Source organism: Dipteris shenzhenensis, chromosome 9, assembly GCF_047967505.1.
Source record: "Dipteris shenzhenensis isolate YYH24624 ecotype China chromosome 9, Dip_SZ_1.0, whole genome shotgun sequence".
Taxonomy (NCBI): domain Eukaryota; kingdom Viridiplantae; phylum Streptophyta; class Polypodiopsida; order Gleicheniales; family Dipteridaceae; genus Dipteris; species Dipteris shenzhenensis.
The window spans coordinates 47,771,393-47,791,103 of record NC_141604.1 but is presented as its reverse complement, the minus strand read 5'-3'; the positions used below and the strand labels follow the sequence as shown (position 1 = coordinate 47,791,103).

General features: G+C 45.1%; 1 protein-coding gene across 3 annotated transcripts in view; it reads right to left on the bottom strand.

Moving 5' to 3' along the window:
* The window catches only part of LOC147898753 (appr-1-p processing enzyme family protein), a 71,241-nt gene that overhangs the window by 50,365 nt on the left and 1,165 nt on the right, over positions 1 to 19,711 (bottom strand). For 2 of the 3 annotated variants that reach the window (XR_015541520.1, XM_087379081.1), the window contains exons 2-8: positions 11,830 to 11,907; positions 11,617 to 11,672; positions 11,367 to 11,486; positions 11,178 to 11,248; positions 10,975 to 11,068; positions 10,635 to 10,859; positions 10,299 to 10,547 (exon numbers count right to left, since the gene is read on the bottom strand). Coding sequence is in view for 2 of the 3 variants with exons in the window: in XM_087379081.1 (XP_087235207.1) it covers positions 10,299 to 10,547; positions 10,635 to 10,859; positions 10,975 to 11,068; positions 11,178 to 11,248; positions 11,367 to 11,486; positions 11,617 to 11,672; positions 11,830 to 11,907 (893 nt within the window). In the remaining variant the exon portion in view is untranslated. Of the gene's footprint in view, positions 1 to 10,298; positions 10,548 to 10,634; positions 10,860 to 10,974; positions 11,069 to 11,177; positions 11,249 to 11,366; positions 11,487 to 11,616; positions 11,673 to 11,829; positions 11,908 to 16,400; positions 16,591 to 19,711 lie in introns of all 3 variants that reach the window. The other variant, XM_087379082.1, reaches the window with a different exon arrangement.

Genomic DNA, 19,711 nt, shown 5'->3' with positions numbered 1-19,711 from the left:
GCTTGAGAGAAAGAGAGAGAGTCAACACCCAGCCTATCTAACCTAAGCAACATCTCCTGCCCATAACTAGAGTACACACGCCACCAAAATCAACTCCTTGACCCTAGGTTTCTCCACACAATCATTTCTCTCAACAGTTTGGTTATGCAGATCCTCCCTCACAGCAAGTTTTGTCTGCAAGAAATTTACTTTTATAGCATGTTTCTTCTATTATCTCCACTACTCAAGCTTTGGAATTGGAGGAACCTTTTACTCAAAGGGAATTGTCAAATGCAATCAAATCTTGTGATAGATGGAAAACTCCAGGATGGGATGGTCTTACAGTTGAGTTTTTTTTAGAATATTGGTCTCTTTTGAAGCATACTTTGCTGCATATGATGAATTCTGCTTGGCAAAATCAGAAAATGCCAGACACATGGAAGAGAGGTCTTGTTAAACTCCTTTCAAAAAAGCAAATCTGTGAATCTTTGGCTGATTGGAGACCTATCACGCTTATGGCAGTCATTTACAAATTTACTACCAAAATGATTGTTGATCGGATAAAAGGCTATTTCCATGATGGGTTGCATCTTGCGCAATATGGTTTTGTTCCTTGTAGGCATATCATAGATAACATTGCTAATGCCTATGTTGGAATAGAATATGCCAAATATATGCAGCAGGATGTTTTGCTATTGCAAGTTGATATTGCCAAAGCTTTTGATACTGTTCAGTGGGACTTTCTTTCACAAACAATGCAGGCCTTGCGATTTAGCACAAAAATGCAGCACATTATCAATTGGCTATATCAAGATAGTCAAGTTGCTTGCATACTTTCAAGAAAAATTTCTACAACCTGGACTCTTGGTTGTTTGGTTCGGTAAGGTTGTCCCCTCAGTGCTTTACTATTTGCCATAGCCACTCATCCAATGCTTCAATAAATGGACAACCTTTTCGACACTGGCATGTTGCATGGATTGGAAATTCCTGGCAGCCGTAGCATGATCGCTCAAGCATATGCTGATGATTCTTTCTTTACCCCGAAAAATACTCAGAGTGATCTCTCATTGATTATGCAGGCCCTTTCCACATATGACTTAGCTGCTGGTTTTCATGTGAATTTTCAGAAATCCAAGCTATTGCCGTTGCATGCTAAAGACTGGCATAGTCTTTTATGGCCTGGGCTATCCTCTACGTTGGGGACTCACTCATTCTCAACAAACTGATTGGGTGCTCACAAAGCTGCTAAGGAAAAAACTTGAATATTGAAAGCTTGCAACTTCGCCATTACATGTTCGTTTGCGAATAACACAATCCATTTTGATAGCATACATACAATTCTATCTGCCCCTCATCATGTTTACTAAAGCAGATCTGATTTCCTTTATGTTTGCTATCATGGAGATTTTTTGGCGTACAAAAAATGGCAAGAAAAGTCTCAGATTACTCTCTATGCATCGTCTCTGTTCTCCAAAGATGCACAGGGGTTTGAACATACTCAATATTCAAATGCATATAATTGTTCACAGGGGGAAAATGATGTTGCATTTTATGCAAGGGCATCAGCCCTGGGCTTTCATGATCCGCTCTCTTTTGTTGCATATTGATAATTCTGGTTTTGGGCATTGGCAGCCTACACAGTGGGATTTTCTATTTGGCTCTATTCAAGGCAAGATCAGAGGCTGCCCTTTTGTCTCTTGTTTGCTTCTTGATTGGAAGCATATTTTATCCCACTTGGAATGGAATGGTAGGGATTCTTTGTTGGGAAATTCCTTGAGGGCTAAGAATATTTATTGGTCCAAAGTATTCCACCCTCCTTTGGCTATACAAGAACAAAGGGCGTTCTTAGTTTATATCTTTCAAAGGTATTGCTTCTGTGGCGGATGTACTTCAGGATGATGGCACTCTTTTATCTTTTTCTGCAACTACTAGCAAGTATGGTTTGGGAGCTCATTATCGTCCTTTATGGCACAAAATTTCAGAAATGCTTCAACCTTTCTTGCTGGTACCTCGTTTGGAACTTCAGGATAGGCTTGAGGATTGGACTCTCCATTCTTCCTCTTCTTCAACCCGTCCTTTGAAGCTGTCACATATCACAGTGCCTTCTCTGTATAAAGTGTTGTTACCTCCGTCTTGGGTTTCTGACAGAGCCAATTCTGTTTGGCATATGGATCACCCATCAAAGTGGTAGAGAAAGCGGCTACGTCTCCTTTGGCATTATAAAATCCCTCTTCGGCAACAGCTTTTCCTCTGGCGAGTCCTACTTGGCATTTTCCCATCTGGGCAGTTACTCGCACATAGACATATTGCCCCGGCTGCTTGCCACAGATGTCTACATCCTGCTGAATCTGTGCCGCACATTTTCTGGCACTGTCCACATACTTGTGATTTCCTCGCTCTCATTCGTCAAGGGCTTCTAGCGAGATTTCCTACTGTTACTTTTAGCAGGTTCTTCCGGTTATTTGGTTTTCATCCCGCTAGACAGGTTTTGATTTATTTTTTGTTTGGGTGCGCTACTGGGCACTTTGGACTCTATGGATGGACAGAAATCATAGTGTCTTTGGTGATCCTACTTTTTCATCTTTCGTTTTTTTCAAACGATCTCTGAGGCAATCGTTTTATGACTGCTTTCACACTCATTTGATTGATCATGATGTATATATGGCTTATACTGAGATTTTCGGTTGAGTAGTAGTTACTCCGCTTTTGGAGTAACTATGAATGTAATTATTTCACAGCAATAAAATATTTCTTCTCACCAAAAAAAAAGAGTGTGTGTGTGTGTGTGTGTGTAGAGAGAGAGAGAGAGAGAGAGAGAGAGAGAGAGAGAGACACACACACACACACACACACACCATATCCTATGGTGCATGCCACTAAATCAAAATCCAAATAGATAAGAAGACATGAGAAAAGAAATTAGTGGCTGTCTATATGGACATGAGGGATCAGCCAATAAGGTTTCCAAAGCCCATCCGTTAGGCAGGGAATTAGAGAGTTACACGAGGGAATCATCCTGTTACGCTCTAGTCGAGGTAGCATGACCTCGGAAGAATCAGTCGACATTTCCCTTATAGGATCTATCTTTGTAATATATGTGTTTGCGCTTTATGTAAATGATCGGGAGGGATTAATGTCAAGGTCCTAGGTGAGGGCTGATAGCACCAGACTAGATAGATCTGAGACCAAGGGCCTAGTGCAAAGATTGTGCCTAGGGGCAAGGAATTAAATGCATCCCAAGAGAGGGGTGAAATGTTGCATTAGGAAGGCCCTATATGGATGACATGTGGCATCTAGATCTATCTAGGGATTTGGGGTCTGCTAAGGCTAGTGAGAGAAGAGAAGGATTGGATTTACGTGATTTGGATTACAGCTCTCTCTCTCTTGCTGGGAAGTCTTGGCAGAATTGGCTGGGGGGATAAATCAGGGTGCTACTCCCGTGATACGTAAGATAAGGCTAGACAAGAGAAGGAAGGTGACAGTTGGTATCAGAGCAGAAGGTTGGAGAGAAACGAATCAGAAGGGTGGCTGGTCGACGAACAGTAACGGGCTAACGGCGGGAGAGAGTCGTCGATCGTACGTGGTGCGTGAAGGTGCTACGTCGACGGACGGTAGCTGGTGACGGATCAATCGCGGCGCTCACGTGGACCCACGAACGGGCTGATGCAGCGATTCGACGAAGATAGCGTGGGGTTAGCTGGTTCGTTGGCGCAAGAGATTAGTCCGTGGGCTGGGAGATTTATCGACAGGAACGGAGAGTAAGGTTCCCGTAACCCTGACGGAACAGGGACTGTTGGAAGGCACGGCGCCGATCAATTAACTTGGAGATTGCAAAGGCTTTGGCCAGAACTGTCGATGCACAGTCACAAGGCCTTGCTGGGCCACGGGTGGTGTTTAAGGAGTTTTACATAAGTCATTCGACGAGGAGCGCAGACTGGTCGTGAACGAACCTGTGACGACAGAATATAGTTGACAGCACGCCGCCATCTGTTCCGCCGTAGCCTTGGCCCTCCAAGCTCACATAGACAGCTCGTAGTTGGGACTTCTTTGGCCACCAGTTCCGCTTATATGCTGTAGCTAGTTGATTGCAAATTACTTGGGCTGCACGCTGTGGGATTCGAAGTCCAAGGAGCACTCTATCTATTTTCCTTTTGGTTTTCGTTATTCCTGTTTTGTCGGAAGCCGTTAGACTTTTGTGGTTTTGGCAGAGGTCGCAGTTGATGATGCTATAGCAAGAACAAATTATGCTTGAGCAGATGCCTGTGCGTTTCAGTTAGAATTAGACGTTAGAATTAGACTCTGCAGGAATTTCCCTAGTATAGGGAAAAGCGCCATCTGTGATATATGCCTGTATTAAATGCTTGATCAGTGTGAATGTGGGATTGCAGGAATTCCCTAGTATAGGGAATTGTGTTCAGAGTGTCAGTACACTGAATTGCATCAGTTTGTGAATACAGTGTTCTAGGGGTGTTTTTTTTTTTTTTTTTTTTTTAAAGCCCCAAAACAAAACACCTACTGAACTAAATGGAAGCAGAAGAAGGGGCTTCCAGGAGGGACCCTGGTGAATCAGGAGTCCGACCGACCCAGCAGGGATCGCGCCCAGTAGCTCATACTTTATCTGGCAGGATTGCATTGCTGGAGGATGCCTTGCAACAGTTGTTAGCGCAGCAATTACAAGCCAACGCAGGGCAGTCTGAACTTAGGAGAGCGTTACAGAGTATGTCTGCCAGATCTTCTCGAGAAGAGAAGGGAAAGGCTCCAATGGAACTGGAGTCTAGTGTCCATACGGTCGAGCCTAGGAAGGCTAAAGTGCCAAATATTGCCAATTTCAGACCGGAAAAGTATTCTGGTCGGATGAACGACCGTAGCTCCGATGTCATTGAGACCTGGTTACACAAATGGGACGAGGCGTTCGCCATTTGTGAGATCAGAAATGACATCAAAAAGATCCGCGAGGCCACCCATATGTTTAGTGAGGCTGCGGATCGGTGGTGGATTAAACAACAAAAAGATGGCATAGCATCCACTACCTGGGAGGGGTTTAAAAGAGAGTTCAGGAAACACTTCTTACCTCCTGACGAAGCATCCCGAGCTTGGGATCAATATAGGAACCTTCGTCAGAGAAATTTATCAGTGGCAGAATACACTGATAAGTTTCGAGAGAGTGTAATGAAGGTTGACGAACCCCTGCCTCAATCAATCCAAGTGAAAGATTTCATATTTGGATTGAATGATCGAATAAAAATGGAAGTTCGGGCTAAGTACGCGAACACGCTAGATGATGCAATAGCTATAGCCCTGAACTACGAGGATGCCAAGGGCAGCAAGCCGAGTGGGTTTGCACAGGTCGGAACCCAGTATGGGTATCCGAAGAAATCTGGGTTTAAGAAGAAGTGGGCTAGTAGAGGGAGTGGTTCGCAGCCGAGTGGTCAAGCCAAGCAGGCGAGACCGGCTGAAACTCCTAAACCAAGTACCACCATTGGAGTGAAGAGGAAAGTAACTCCAATGGCAGCTCGGGCTTGGTCTAAATCTCCCTTGAACCCAGAACAGCGGGAAAAAGCGAGGAGAGAAGGCTTATGCTTTGGTTGCCTTCAACCTCATCAGTGGAGAGATTGTCCACGTAATAAAGATCGTCGGATGGCTGAGATGGTGATCTCAGAGTGCAACGTGGAGATGCAGGGAAGTCCCAGAGCGGAAGAGATGCAGATTCAGCTAGCGGGATCTTCTCAGAGGTTAGTACCTTGTTTGTTCTGTGTGTCTGTTACTAAGTTAGTGACGAGTGCACCTGATAACATCCTATCTAAGTCCGCAGCAACGGGGTATACAGCCTTCAATGATACGGAGTTAATCAAAATGAAAGGGCAAGTGGCCAGTCATGATGTCATTGTGTTGTTTGACTCAGCGTCAACTCACAATGTGATTAACTCCAAGCTCGTGAAGAGGCTGAAATTAAAGACAAGTCCATCTGACTATGCGTATACAGTCAGGATGGCTGATGGAAGTTCAACTGAAGTATGGGACCAAAGGGTTACCCAGTTAGAGCTTCGGATTCAGGACTATGCTGAGAAGCTTGATTTTGAAATAACCAAGCTTGCTCATGCCGATATAGCCCTGGGAATGGCGTGGCATTCTAGGAAGAATCCAGCCATTGATTGGAAAAAGCACGTATATCAATTCAAGATGAATGATGTGCTTTATGTCTTGCGAGGTGAAAGAGATATACCTCAGGGACCGTTGGTTTCCGTGATGGAAATCAGAAAGGCTCAAGTAGAGTTTTTATACCTTTGCACAGCATCGGTAGAGTCAGTGGATGAGTCTTCGGCTAGCACTGATGTTATGCAAAGTGATGAGATGGCCAAGCTGGCTAACCTTATAACAGAGGAGTTCTCTGAATGTTTTAGGGATGAACTACCTTATGGGTTACCTCCAGAACGGAAAGTTCAGCATAAAATTGAACTGATCCCGGGGGCAGAACCTGTAAATAGACCTCCCTATAGAATGAGTTTTACTGAAGAAGCGGAGGTGCGTAGGCAACTGGAAGAATACCTCAAGTTGGGGCAGATTCAACCAAGTTTCTCACCTTTTGCTTCACCAGTGATATTAAAGAAGAAAAAGGATGATACGTTTCGCCTCTGTATAGATTACAGAGCATTGAATAATATCACTGTTAAGCACAGGTATCCGATGGCTCGGATTGATGATTTGCTAGAAGGCTATCATCAGATCCGGATTAGAGCATCCGGATTAGAGCCGAGGATGTGCATAAAACCGCTTTTAGAAGCACGTTTGGTCATTATGAGTTTTTGGTAATGCCCTTCGGACTTACCAATGCTCCAGCGACCTTCGTCATGCTTATGAACGATTTACTACGTCCGTATATCGGAAAGTTCGTAATACACTTTATTGACGATATCTTGATGTTCAGTAAAAGTGTTACTGAGCATTGTGAACACTTAAGGATAGTGTTCAGTACTTTGAGGAAAGCCAGTCTTTATGTGAATAAAAAGAAAACTATACTGTGTATGGTTAGGCTTGAGTATTTAGGGTTCATAATTACTCCACAGGGGGTACAAATGGATCTGAAGAAAGTGGCTGCGATACTAACTTGGCCAATCCCTCAGAGTCTGACCGCGTTGCGATCATTCTTGGGATTTGTCCAGTTTTATAGAAGGCATATCAAAGGATATTCCAAAATAGTATCGCCATTGACTGATCTGACCTCAGATAAAGTACCTTTTATTTGGGGACAGAATCAACAGGAAAGTTTTAACACCATAAAACAAGCTGTGGTCTCAGGACCGGTGTTAAAAATAGTTGATCCCCAGAAACCGTTGTTCCTAGAAACCGATGCAAGTGGCATTGCGGTAGGAGTAGTCCTCCTTCAAGAGGGAAGGCCAGTAGCTTTCGAAAGCAAGAAGCTTTCTCCCTCTCAAAGGAATTGGCCAACTCATGAATTGGAGTTGTATGCTGTTATCCATGCTTTGAAAACATGGAGGCATTATCTGTATGGTTCAGAGTTTTATGTGGATGTGGATCATGAACATTTCTGTAAACAGCCTGACTTGAGGGGTCGCCAAGCTAGGTGGGCAGAGCTCATGCAGGAGTTTAATCTAACGATTCGGTACCGAAGAGGAAAAGACAATAAGGTAGCTGATGCGTTGTCTCGCATTATGCACAACCTGAGTTTCACGGTATTAGAGAGTGCTCTAATGACCGAGATCAGAGAAACTCAGAAGGTGGACGAGTTTGTCCAGAGCTTATGGCCTAAGGCTCATGTGTTAAAACCCGGGGAAAATGAAAAGGATGACCTGGCATCCAGAAAAGGCCAAACTTATGCAAGATATGCCATAAGGGATGGTATGCTAGTTAGAAATGGCAAGGTTGTAGTACCTGGTCAGAATGATCTCAGGCAGAGAGTCATCCGACAATGCCATGATAGCCCGTGTGCGGGACATCTAGGAGTCGAGAAGACATATGATCTCGTGAAGCGAGATTTCTTTTGGCCAAAGATGAAAAAGCATATTCATGAGTATGTGACACGGTGTTTCTCGTGTCAGGTAAGTAAGGCCGAGCGGGTGAAGCCACCCGGACTTTTACAGCCCTTGGAAATACCACTAAGTAAGTGGGAGAGCATTTCCATGGATTTTATTGTAGGACTACCTGCAACACAAGGAGGGTATAATTCTATCCTTGTCGTGGTTGATCGTCTAACCAAGATGGCTCACTTCATTCCGACTAGAGAGTCTATTAGTGCCCCGCAAGTAGCGGAGTTGTTTATTAGACATATATTTCGTCTGCATGGATTGCCTAGATCCATAGTGTCAGACAGAGATGTCAGGTTTACCGGTCACTTTTGGACAGCGGTATTTGAGACACTAAGGACTGAGTTGGGAATGAGTAGTGGGGATCATCCTGAGACGGATGGTCAGACGGAGAGAGTCAACCAAACTTTAGAGGATATGCTGAGGGCATATGTGTCATTGAGGCAACATACATGGGACAAGTGGTTGCCATTGTTGGAGTTTGCCTACAATGATAGGAAACATTCATCTACTGGGTTCAGTCCGTTTGAGCTGAACTATGGTTATAGACCAGCTAATCCAACTATAGTTGGAGTACCTCAGAAAGTGCCTAGTGCCGCGAACTTTGTAGTTCAGATGCGGGAGATGCTAGCACTTGCGAGAGCTAATATCCGCCAGGCTATGGATAGAGCCAAGGTGTATGCGGATGAAAATCGGTCTATAAGAGTATTTGAAGAAGGAGAAAAAGTTTTTCTCAGAATTCCTTCGCACTCGAAGTCGTTGACTTCAGGAGAGTGTGCTAAGTTATCACCTCGATACTATGGGCCGTGGTTAATTCTAAAGAGAATAGGCAGTGTAGCCTATAAATTAGAATTGCCACAGGGGTGTAAGGTGCACCCGGTTTTTCATGTTTCACGTTTAAAGAAATTTTTACATACTGGTGACTCACTAATCGAAGGTGTGGTTTTGTTTCAGGAGATAGAGGATATTGCAAGGCGCAAACCAACAAGAATCCTGGACCGAGGAACAATGCAAGTACGAAATCGGAAGATACCCACGGTGTTGGTTGCGTGGCATGGTCAGCCTCTATCCGAAGCTACCTGGGAATCCGTATATCAGTTGCGGAGAGTGTTCCCGGACTTTATCATCGAGGACACTGATGTCTGAAGAGGGAAGGAATGTTACGCTCTAGTCGAGGTAGCATGACCTCGGAAGAATCAGTCGACATTTCCCTTATAGGATCTATCTTTGTAATATATGTGTTTGCGCTTTATGTAAATGATCGGGAGGGATTAATGTCAAGGTCCTAGGTGAGGGCTGATAGCACCAGACTAGATAGATCTGAGACCAAGGGCCTAGTGCAAAGATTGTGCCTAGGGGCAAGGAATTAAATGCATCCCAAGAGAGGGGTGAAATGTTGCATTAGGAAGGCCCTATATGGATGACATGTGGCATCTAGATCTATCTAGGGATTTGGGGTCTGCTAAGGCTAGTGAGAGAAGAGAAGGATTGGATTTACGTGATTTGGATTACAGCTCTCTCTCTCTTGCTGGGAAGTCTTGGCAGAATTGGCTGGGAGGATAAATCAGGGTGCTACTCCCATGATACGTAAGATAAGGCTAGACAAGAGAAGGAAGGTGACACATCCATTATGATGTCCCAAAACCCGTACCCAAGGCCCACAAATATGTGAAAAATCACAAAAAAACTATAGAAGAAGGGATCTCATTTGTATTAGGCATACAAAATAGTGGGAGTTTTGTAACACACAAGATGTATTAAATTTAATAACTTTATTACCATCATTAAAAAATAAAGAACTTGCATAACATAATCAAACCTCCGATTCAGATTATAGCTTGAGACTTTAAACCTCAACACAAAATTGGAACTAAAAAATTCACTCTGCAGTTCACAACGCAAAATTACAATGATATACTGTCTCATCAAAACCATCATAGAGAACTAAGTACTAAATATTTAAATGCAGACCTTAGGCATCCTATAAATACATTCAAAAAATGTTCTTTTTTACTTATTTTTTGAGGGCCGCCCTTTCAGTGTTTTGAATGGTGCAGCTTCGAAACATTTCAGAATGTTTCTGAAGTTTTAGAGCAATACTTAATCCATTTCGATGCAACTAACTAGCAACCCCACACTAGAGCTACAAACCATTTTAGACAATGGCTTTGTGCATGGGGAGAACTATATGAAGAGGTAAAGGAACGTAACACATGCATGCCTTTTGAATGATTGAGAGACAGAGAGACAGACAGAGAGAGAGAGAGAGAGTCTCACAAAATCTTCATTTCTGCAACTTCCGTGAGGTTGACAGCATTGGACCGTGCAAGATACCTAGCATGAAGTGAATCTTCCTCTGCCACCGTAAGAGGAGGCCCACCAATGCTCCCCAAACCTAGCCATTTTGCCCAAGTCCAGCCTGCCTGTGCTTGTGCCACTCTTTCCCACTGTTCCTTCCTCCTTTGGTCCGGATCCTTGGTCATCGTCATAAACAAAGGATCTATCAAAGAGTCCAATGACAAAGATCTGCATAGAGAAACAAAGCAGCATTTCAACACATACCCCTTCCCTGAACAGAATTTTGAAGTTTGAGAGGCTCTAAGAGATTCAGACCTGGCCGAGGCAACTTGCAAACTATTTGCACCCATTTCACTATCAGTTTCAATGGGTACAAATCTTGCAGAGACTGTCGAATTTGGAACTGCTGGTAGAGCTGTGATTCTGATTTTGCGCTCAGTAATACTTGTCTCTCCATTCTCATCTCCGACATCTTGAGGAAGCTTCGACCGAGCCATCTCCTCTTCCAATTTATTCCTGGGGAAGTACAAAGGGAGTAATCTGCAAACCCCAAAACAGTTTAATCTTTTAATAAAATGAGGAAAGGCTGTCCTGCAAAAAGATTCCAATAAGACAACATTTGTAACATGTACAAGATCACTGCCTTAATAATCACCTCTTGTATATTTCAGTATCCGATGCTGTAGAAGTACAAAAAACTAAAGCAGTAATTTTGTCTTTATGTTTCTCCAGAAATCGCCGAACAGTCCCTGAGTCATCCTTGGAACAATTAGATTTTCCAAATGCATGCATCATTGCCACACATTACGGTAATAGCAGAAGATCCAAGGTACACTATTAAGTCCAACAGCTGCTTACGTATTGCGACGTGCGCAGCAGCTTCGCGAGGATAGCCTTTCGATTCTGTGTAGATACAGCCCAGGGCAATGCTGGAGGAGACAAAAGAACCCCCCACTCAGAAAAAAGAGCCATCCAAGCTCAGCCACAATAGCTTCAGAAACTTTCCAAGCTTTCTTACAGAGGATAAATGCACAGGCAAATATTTACCTTTGAAGGCCCAAATCAATCAAAGCCTCAAGACATGATCGATAACAATGACTCAAGGCATTTTCTGCAGCAGTATGATACTTCACAGCGTATCTTGGACCCACTGTGTGTATGACTCTCCTGGTGAGGGGACACTTTCAGTTCAGAACAATAATCACCTCTAACAACGCCTTCTCTGCAGCAGACTATATATATATTGCCTGTCAGAGACCTACCACGGACATTCCAAAAATAAAATGTGCATCTTTACCTTGCAGGTAGATCATAAGCACCAGTCACTTTGGCCATACCAGTTCTACAGCCGCCCTGTGCTTGAAGACAGATCCATCATTAGAGACTTCCATTGAAGTTGAATGCAATACGAGGCTTGGACTCATTATTCTTTTTTTGTTAATATTACTGTGCACACCAAGTTTAAGATGATTTTGTAAGATGAAAACTCTTATAGCAAAATATAACTTACGAGTGTAGAACACTCCTCAGCAAGCCCCGGCCCCGCAGCAGCGTGCAAGCCTGGACTACTATGCATTTCATCAAGATTCTGCTAAAAGGCAGAAAATGATTATGAAAATAGATTTTGATGCAAAGAAGTTAACGTTTAAACATGCCAACAACCACATTGAGCCTCATTTGTATAGTTTTTTCATATAACATGGACAAAGCAGAACAGAAGGCTTTCAACTCCACTTAAGACTAGAGTATATCTAATCTAACATTTTTTAAATGTAAAGAAAACCAAGGTAAGAAAGCAATCACACAAGGGGGGAATGGGGTGGGTAGGAAGGAGGGTGTGTGTATAAGAACCCCCTTCCCATACGTTGGAGGGTCAATGCCCCATTTGTGAACCCCCAAATGAGGAGTGCAATGGGGCTCGACACCTACAGGATGTTGGGTGTACATAGTGCCACATGGGAGAGTGGGAAAAACTGTACATCCTTTTTAGAGCAGCCACATGGGCCACCAAACTCATCAGAGCTGGTTGTCTATAGTCCTGGATTAGGGATGAGAGTAAGCCCATCTCTAGGGCTGGCTGTGGGGCTGAAGGATGCCCAGCCATTGGTCCATCTAGTGGGCAGAGGAGCTGCAGAAGGTGCCTGCATGCAGGGCCTGTTTAAGCTGCCTTGGTCGGCAGTCTTACAGACTGAGGTTGGCACTCTGTGGACGGCATTTCCAGGTGGACCTGTTCTGGTTGGCTGGCAGACTGACTGGGTCAGCCAGTCTATAGAGTCTTCTCGGTCAGACAGGGGGGTCCCTAGCCCTACAAAAGCATCCCCCCCCTGAAGGGAAGGGCATGGGCATCCCTTAGTTCAGAGTTGCAGCACAGCCAATATCGGGCTCCACGTGGTACATATGTACAGGCTGTATGAAACGAGGCTCCAGCCTTGCACCAGTTGACAGCAGCAAAAAGACTGCACTTCAAACGATCTAAGAAGCAATCGAGCTCCTTCATTAGCTCCGATAACCGACAACTATCTAGGCGCCAACGAAGGTCTTCACCCATCTCTTCAACAGTTGGTGACAGTTGGTATCAGCTCATACGAAGGTGTCTAAATCCGTCGATGATTTGGCGGCGTCTTGCATGTACCGGCGATGGACGACCTGAGGGCCGTGGGCATCGACTCGCACGTCAACGCAGCTCTTACTGACCCGAAGCTGCCCACGCTGCTGCTCCAGCTCTTGCCCACGCTACAGCTCCTGCCCACGTTGCAGCTCCCCTTTCGTAATTCCCTCAGTCCCTCAGTCGGAATGGATCAGGTGCTGCTGAAGATTTCCAATTGATTCCTCTCCACCAACATATGAAGATAATGCTGCAGCAATTCAGTCATCATTTTGACTGCCACACAGGCCCTGTTCGTGACTAATTTTCGCCCCTTTACAATTTATGCTCAACTTCTCGAAATTTTTTTTTGGGTGTTTTCATGATGTGAGGGTTCCCAACCGTTGAACGAGAACTCTTCTGTCAGAAATTTAGAAAAGCCCCAATTTTCTGCAAACCCTAATTTTTGCAGTAACCCTAACCCAAAAATTTAGGGCTTTTCTATCCTGTGTCTTCCTTTGGCATAATTGAAGCTTCTACCATGTAAAATTTGGGCCTTTTTTGAAATTTGAGTAAACATTGTAAGGGATTTAGACACTGGCTGTAATAACAGCTAAGACCTTCCCACCAATGGATAGCATAAAAAACTCCTCGTTCATCGAGAAATTCTCAGGAAGCAATTTCCCAACTTTGCAGACGAAACTCCGGCTTCTTCTTATGCGAGAAGGGATATGGAATATCACCAATGGCAAGGAGCCAAAACCCCAAAGTGATGATGATAGAATCAGTTGGTGGGAGAACCAAAATGATAAAGCAATGGCTATCATTGGCCTAGCTTTAGCTCAAAACCTTATCCACCATGTGGATTTTGATAAGACTGCAAATGACGTTTGGGAAAAATTAGAGAATTTGTTTGGAAATAAGATCAATAATTCCAAAGTATTTCTCAAACAAAAACTCTTCAAGCTCAAGAGGAAGGAAACTGACACCCTCAATGAACACTTGAGCAATCTTGGGTCAATTCTCCAACAATTATCTACCATCCGAGCCATTGTTGAAGATGATGATCAAGTTGTTGTACTTCTCTCAAGTATTGAAGACATTTCCAAGTACAATGAGATCCTTGCTGTCCTAAGAGTCAGCCGCAATATGAGCTTTAAGGATATGGTAGCTCATCTCATTGATGAGGACCGTAGGCTTACAGAGAAAGCAGAATCTTCCTTCGAATCTGGCAAAGCATTCTTTCTCAAGAATAAGCCCACGAAGAAAGGAAAACCTCTTAAATGTAATTACTGTCAGAAACTTGGCCATCCAGAGGATCGTTGCTTCAAGAAAATGGCAAAGGTACAAGACAAAGAACATGCCAAACTGGTTGCGGAGCAGAGCGAGGACAAAGACGATGAAGCTACACCTTCTGGACCTGAGGAACAAGCCTGCACTGCTGCTGTTTCTAGTCTATCCCTCCATGAGGTGATAGATGAAGAGTGGGCTTTCTAGAGTCATGTGTGTTAGGTACTCTCCCTTGGGTAGTCCCCCCTAAAATGATGTAATAATTTGTCTTTTTGTGTGCCTTATCCTATAAAAGGCTCCACTTATTTCCATGTACCCAGTTAGGAGACAGGGGGGTTGTTACATCTTTCCTTTATCAGGCCTGGCCGAGTTCCAGGATGTTGGTGTACTCCCTAGACCTATGAGTTGGTCATGCATCCATGCTCAGATTTGAGTCTCTGATCACGTTGACACCTAAGCCATGAGAGTGCTTGGTTCAACCTCTGAATTATGCTCAGCTGTTAGCCTCTGAGATTGCCTGGGATGCACAATCTGGATGATGTCATAGTTTTTCACCATAGCTCCGAAGGGGGGTTTGTTGGAATCGAAGTCCTAGTGTGTGTGGTCCTAGAGTCCTAGGAGTGTCCTACAGTTGTGTGTGTGTGAAGAGTCTTGAGGCCACTTGTGCCACCTCATGTGGTAGGTGTGATTCCTCCCCTAGATTATAGGATCTAGATTCTCTTGTGTGTGACCTCATCTATGAGGTGTCTGTGTGGGAAGATAAGGCTTGCCCAGCCTATAAAAGAGGCTATGTACTTGCTGTGAACAGATAATCAATCAACATTAGTTCGTGCCTCAGCTCTTGTCTCCAATCATGTGTCTCTCACCCTCTCCCCGTTTTCAACAACAAGGGCCACTAAACCCACCAGAGCTGATTGTTCTACAGTCCTGGATTAGGGCTGAGAGTAAGCCCGTCTTTAGGGCTGGCTGTGGAGCTGAAAGACACCCAGTCATTGGCCCATCTCGTAGGCAGAGGAGCTGCAAAATGCGCCTCTAGGGCCTGTCTATATGCAGCAGAGGCTCCCTTGGTCAGCAGTCCTACAGACTGCAGTCAGCAGTCTATGGAGGGCGTTTGCAGGTGGGCCAGTCAGCACTGTTCTGGTTGCCACACGCCATCACCCTGAAGGATGACATTGTCAAGTCCCAGCTACTCCAAGGCCTATAGGTCCTATGTCACTGGAAACTCTTTCACCCACAACTCCCATGAACTAAGCCCATGGCTTGTCTCTCATAAAGCCAGGCTCCTCTATCTTTAGCACCCAACTCCAGTATTGCCTTACATAGCCTCACTTCTCCACCAAGCCTCACTTTTCCTAGATTAGCATTGTTTTTCCTAGTCCACGGTGTCTAAACCAGATCTACGTTAGCTCCAATCTTAACCTCAAGTTATTCCTTGTCACAAGTTAGACTCCACCCTAACCCAATGTATTATCTCCTGGCTGCGGAGCATTATTGAAATTCCCACAAAGGAAAGCATTTTGCTTCCAAGGATACCACTGCATAGCTTGAGGCAAACTCTAAAATTTCCCCATACAAAAGGCATTGCAAACAATCCATCAACCTTCTCGGTCATTGAAAGCCACAACAGGCTGCAAAGCATGTTTCGCAAGAACTACAACTCCAGAAAATGCATTGGCACCTGCATAGAAAATGTCATATCTTGCAAAATGTCCAGTCTGGCCTGCATAACCATGCTGATTATGCTCCTATAAGGCAACAAAATAAGGCTGCAATCTCTTGACATATGCCCATACAAATTTCCAATTTTGCAGGTCACATAACCCCTGTACATTGTAAGTCAAACATTTGGCTTGTGCTAACATATTCAGATATTTGATATGTACAAAGTCTATCACACGAACAGGGTGCAATCAAGAGTACGTGTCAGCCATAGGATCCAAGACATTTTCCTAACGTCACACTAGATCTTGTGGGCCAGGCAACAACAAGGCAACTTCATCTTCTGAGAAAGAGTATGACTCATCGTCCACTGCAGCCAAGTAACACCCATGCCAGAATTCTCATCAGGGGTATCATTAAATCATCACCAGTCTACGTACGAGACGGAAGAGTCCTCTCTGAGACTATTTTCCTCAAGATCTGTCAACATTCATTTGACCTTTTTCCCTTTGCTTTTACCTGAGGTGCAGAGGGCATTTGACCATTACCATTACAAACAGCAGTGACATTCGCCTTTCCTTTATCCTGGACAGCAATAGCCAGTTTATTGATTTCATCTTTAAGCCCAGAAGTGCCAGGGGCATCTTTGTTTTGCTTCCAAGGGCATGGGCATCTTGTGCAAAGCTAGGGAACATAGCGAAGCCATACGGCCAAACTTCCCGCATTCAAAGCAAGCACCTGCCAAAAGACCACATTTAAGCTTATAAAAAGCAATGCCCATTGTAACATTATTCACAGTGACTTTCCCACAATATGCTAAATCGATTAGAGTTTCCATTTTGCCGAAGTGGACATAGCACCTTGCCCAACGATGCTGCAATTTTTGGCAAGAGCTTTTCCTAGCATTGGGGGAAATCCACAACCTCAACCAATACAGGGCAGTGATGCCTAATTAGCGAGGGATAATCTCGAGTAGGAGACCAAGGCAAAACATGGACCATTTACTGCCCATAATAAAGAGGAGAATGCTCCGTGTGTTAGAAATCACCCAACAGAGGGTACGCACAGCGGAAGACTTTTAGAATTGCCCAAGAGCTCACACAGTGTGGTGTGGGGTGTGGAATCACAAACTTCTTAACTTAATGTGCATAGATGTGCAAGCCAGTAAATAGACAATGCTCAAAGACAAATACAGAAGAAACTCTTTATATTTCCGTCCGTCCACAAAGTAGGACAGGATACAATACCAAAAGGTTCTCCTACTAGATGTCAAACACTTCTAGATCTCTGAGCCCACGTGCTCCACCTCGAGCATATGTAGACTCTCTATCCAGAGTGTTCTTCTCCACGTTACTGCCTGTGAATCAGCCTAGGTGGGCAGCACCTTGCTGAGCTAGGTCTGCAACTCTCCAGCCTCTATGTCCTCCTGGATGTAGGCTCATAGACTGCTGGTCTGCTGCTCCTTCTGCTCCCTGAAGTGCTGCTCCAGAAGATATGAAATGAGGCCAAGGGGCCTCTCCTTTTATAGGGCACAAGGCCCTTGAACCAACCAACCTCGTAGGGGCCAGATCTGGCCGACCAGACTGCCCCTACGCACCCGACCTGCTGGTCTGTAAACCCCGATCAATGGCCAGCCCATTTGCTGCCCCATGCTGACCCACCTTGCCACGTGGCCTTCAGCCACTGTCACATGTACTACCCTGCCCCAGTCGGAGCCTATTGCAGGCCCATGGCCTGCCCAATGCCCCCGACTGGTAGCTGTTCCTGATCTGCCAATGTACGGCCTGCTTCCAGGGCCTGTTGCAGGCCAAGACCCCGCCCACAGCCCTCGCCATGCAGCCGTACAGGTCCGTGCCTGTCCCGCCATGTTCAGGACCTGCTGCAGGCCATAACCCTGCACACAATCCTGCCCAAACAGGTCATCCTGCTGCGCCTCCAATTTCACCCTGTTTCTCCATTGTACAGCCTCTGCCAGGCCCTTCCTTGGCACCTGGATTCCATAGCTTTGTGCTGCACACATGGCAGCCTGTGTGCAGCCCATGCGGCAGCCTTTGTCATGTTAGTGTGCTGCCCACATGGCAGCCCATTTGCTGCCCCATGCTGGCCCGCCTTGCCACGTGGCCTTCAGCCACTGTCACATGTACTGCCCTGCCCCAGTAGGAGCCTATTGCAGGCCCATGGCCTGCCCAATGCCGAACATACCACCTATCAGCAATCCCTATTTTAGGGGCATTAAGGCCAGCCAAAGGCACAAAAGGCACCAAACAGGCCAGCCAAAAGGACAGCCAGCAGGGCCAAACAAGTGGCCAGAAAGGCCAAAAATGGCCGACCATAACTAGCCGACCAGAATTGGCCATAACTAGCCGACCAGAATTGGCCAACCAGAACTGGCCCACCAGCTGGCCAGCCCACCGACCTAGGAACTGACCGACCAGCTGGCCGACCTCCCGGGTCACGCCTATAAAAGACTCCCTACCCCCTCACTCTCAGTGATAGGACCTGCAGCTGCTCCTCACCACCTCCATCCTTTGCTGCAGCCCCTCTTGCTCCAGAACTGGCTATTAAGCCTGCCCCAACTCATTCTCTGCCTCCTCTGCTCCAGTTCTGCCCCAACTCCTCTGTCTCTCTATTCCTCTCCTCCAGATCTAGCCCTGGACCTCCAGCTGCTGCTCCAGATCTGCTCCTGACTGCTGCCTGACAAGCTTCCACATCTCCTCATCCTCTGCTGCTCATACACCTCCAAATCTACAGCCAGATGAGCTCCTTTTCTTCATCATCTTCGTCATCATCGAGCTACATGGAGGACTGCGTTTCGATCCCTCTGCTGCTATCTTTTCTACAGTTTCTCTACATGGAATCATCTTTCTGATTCGCCTCAGCCACGGTCCTTGAGACACGACAGCTTGAGGTTCTTGTATTCAGTTTTTCATATTACCAAACACGCACTATGTTTTCTGAGTTCCGTTCTTCAGTTGTGTCTGAGTATCGTCTATTTTTTATCGCTCCACTGCAAACCCTATCGTTTCTCTATACTCGAGCCCGCCGAAGGGTATATGCATTGATCAGAAGACCCACTGCATGGTTTAATAAGAATCCCTGAGGTTACTGAGGTAAACCCATTCCATGTGTAATGAATTTCACAATTAAGGGCTTTTCTTATTTCTGCATTCTGTACATGCTTCAAATACAAATGAAAGCCGCCTAGAGTTGCATTAGCAAGGTTTAACTGCTCTTCATCAAGTCCCTGAAACACCTCTGTCCGAGAAAAGTCCTGACCTATGATCCAGCATGAACATGCTGAGTTTGGGCAACGTCACACTGTTCTTAAGTCCAAACTTCAGACAAGTTTCTTTCTTCCTTGCATGCACTGCGGTTTGTTTCTTCAGGCACTTAAAATAAAAGATTCTGAAGCAGCTCTGCTATTCTATCCCCAGGCAAGGTGCAATACTGAAGCCTTGCTTTACATCAAAATTAGAGTAAATCTGGCCTTTAACAAAGTCACAATAAATATCACTCCGTGCATCTACTTAAGCTAACCAACTCCTGAATTTGATGAGACAACTCACAGATAGAGAGTTTCATAATTAAGGGATTAGCTATCTCTAATTTCTTCTTATGCTTTGTGCTTTATTACAAACAATTCTTTAACGCCATGATAAAGTTAGCCTAATCCATGGCAACACCATTTAGTGGCAATGCATAACTCCGTGGCAATGCATGTAGGCTGGACGCTCCGGGACAAAGGAAAAGGGAACTCAATGAGTGGCTCTTACTCGGTTTAAAGATTCCAAGCTTGGAACGGAGCTTGGGCGGCACCACGTTTTTTACCACACAAAAGAGAAGAGCCAACCTTCTTTAA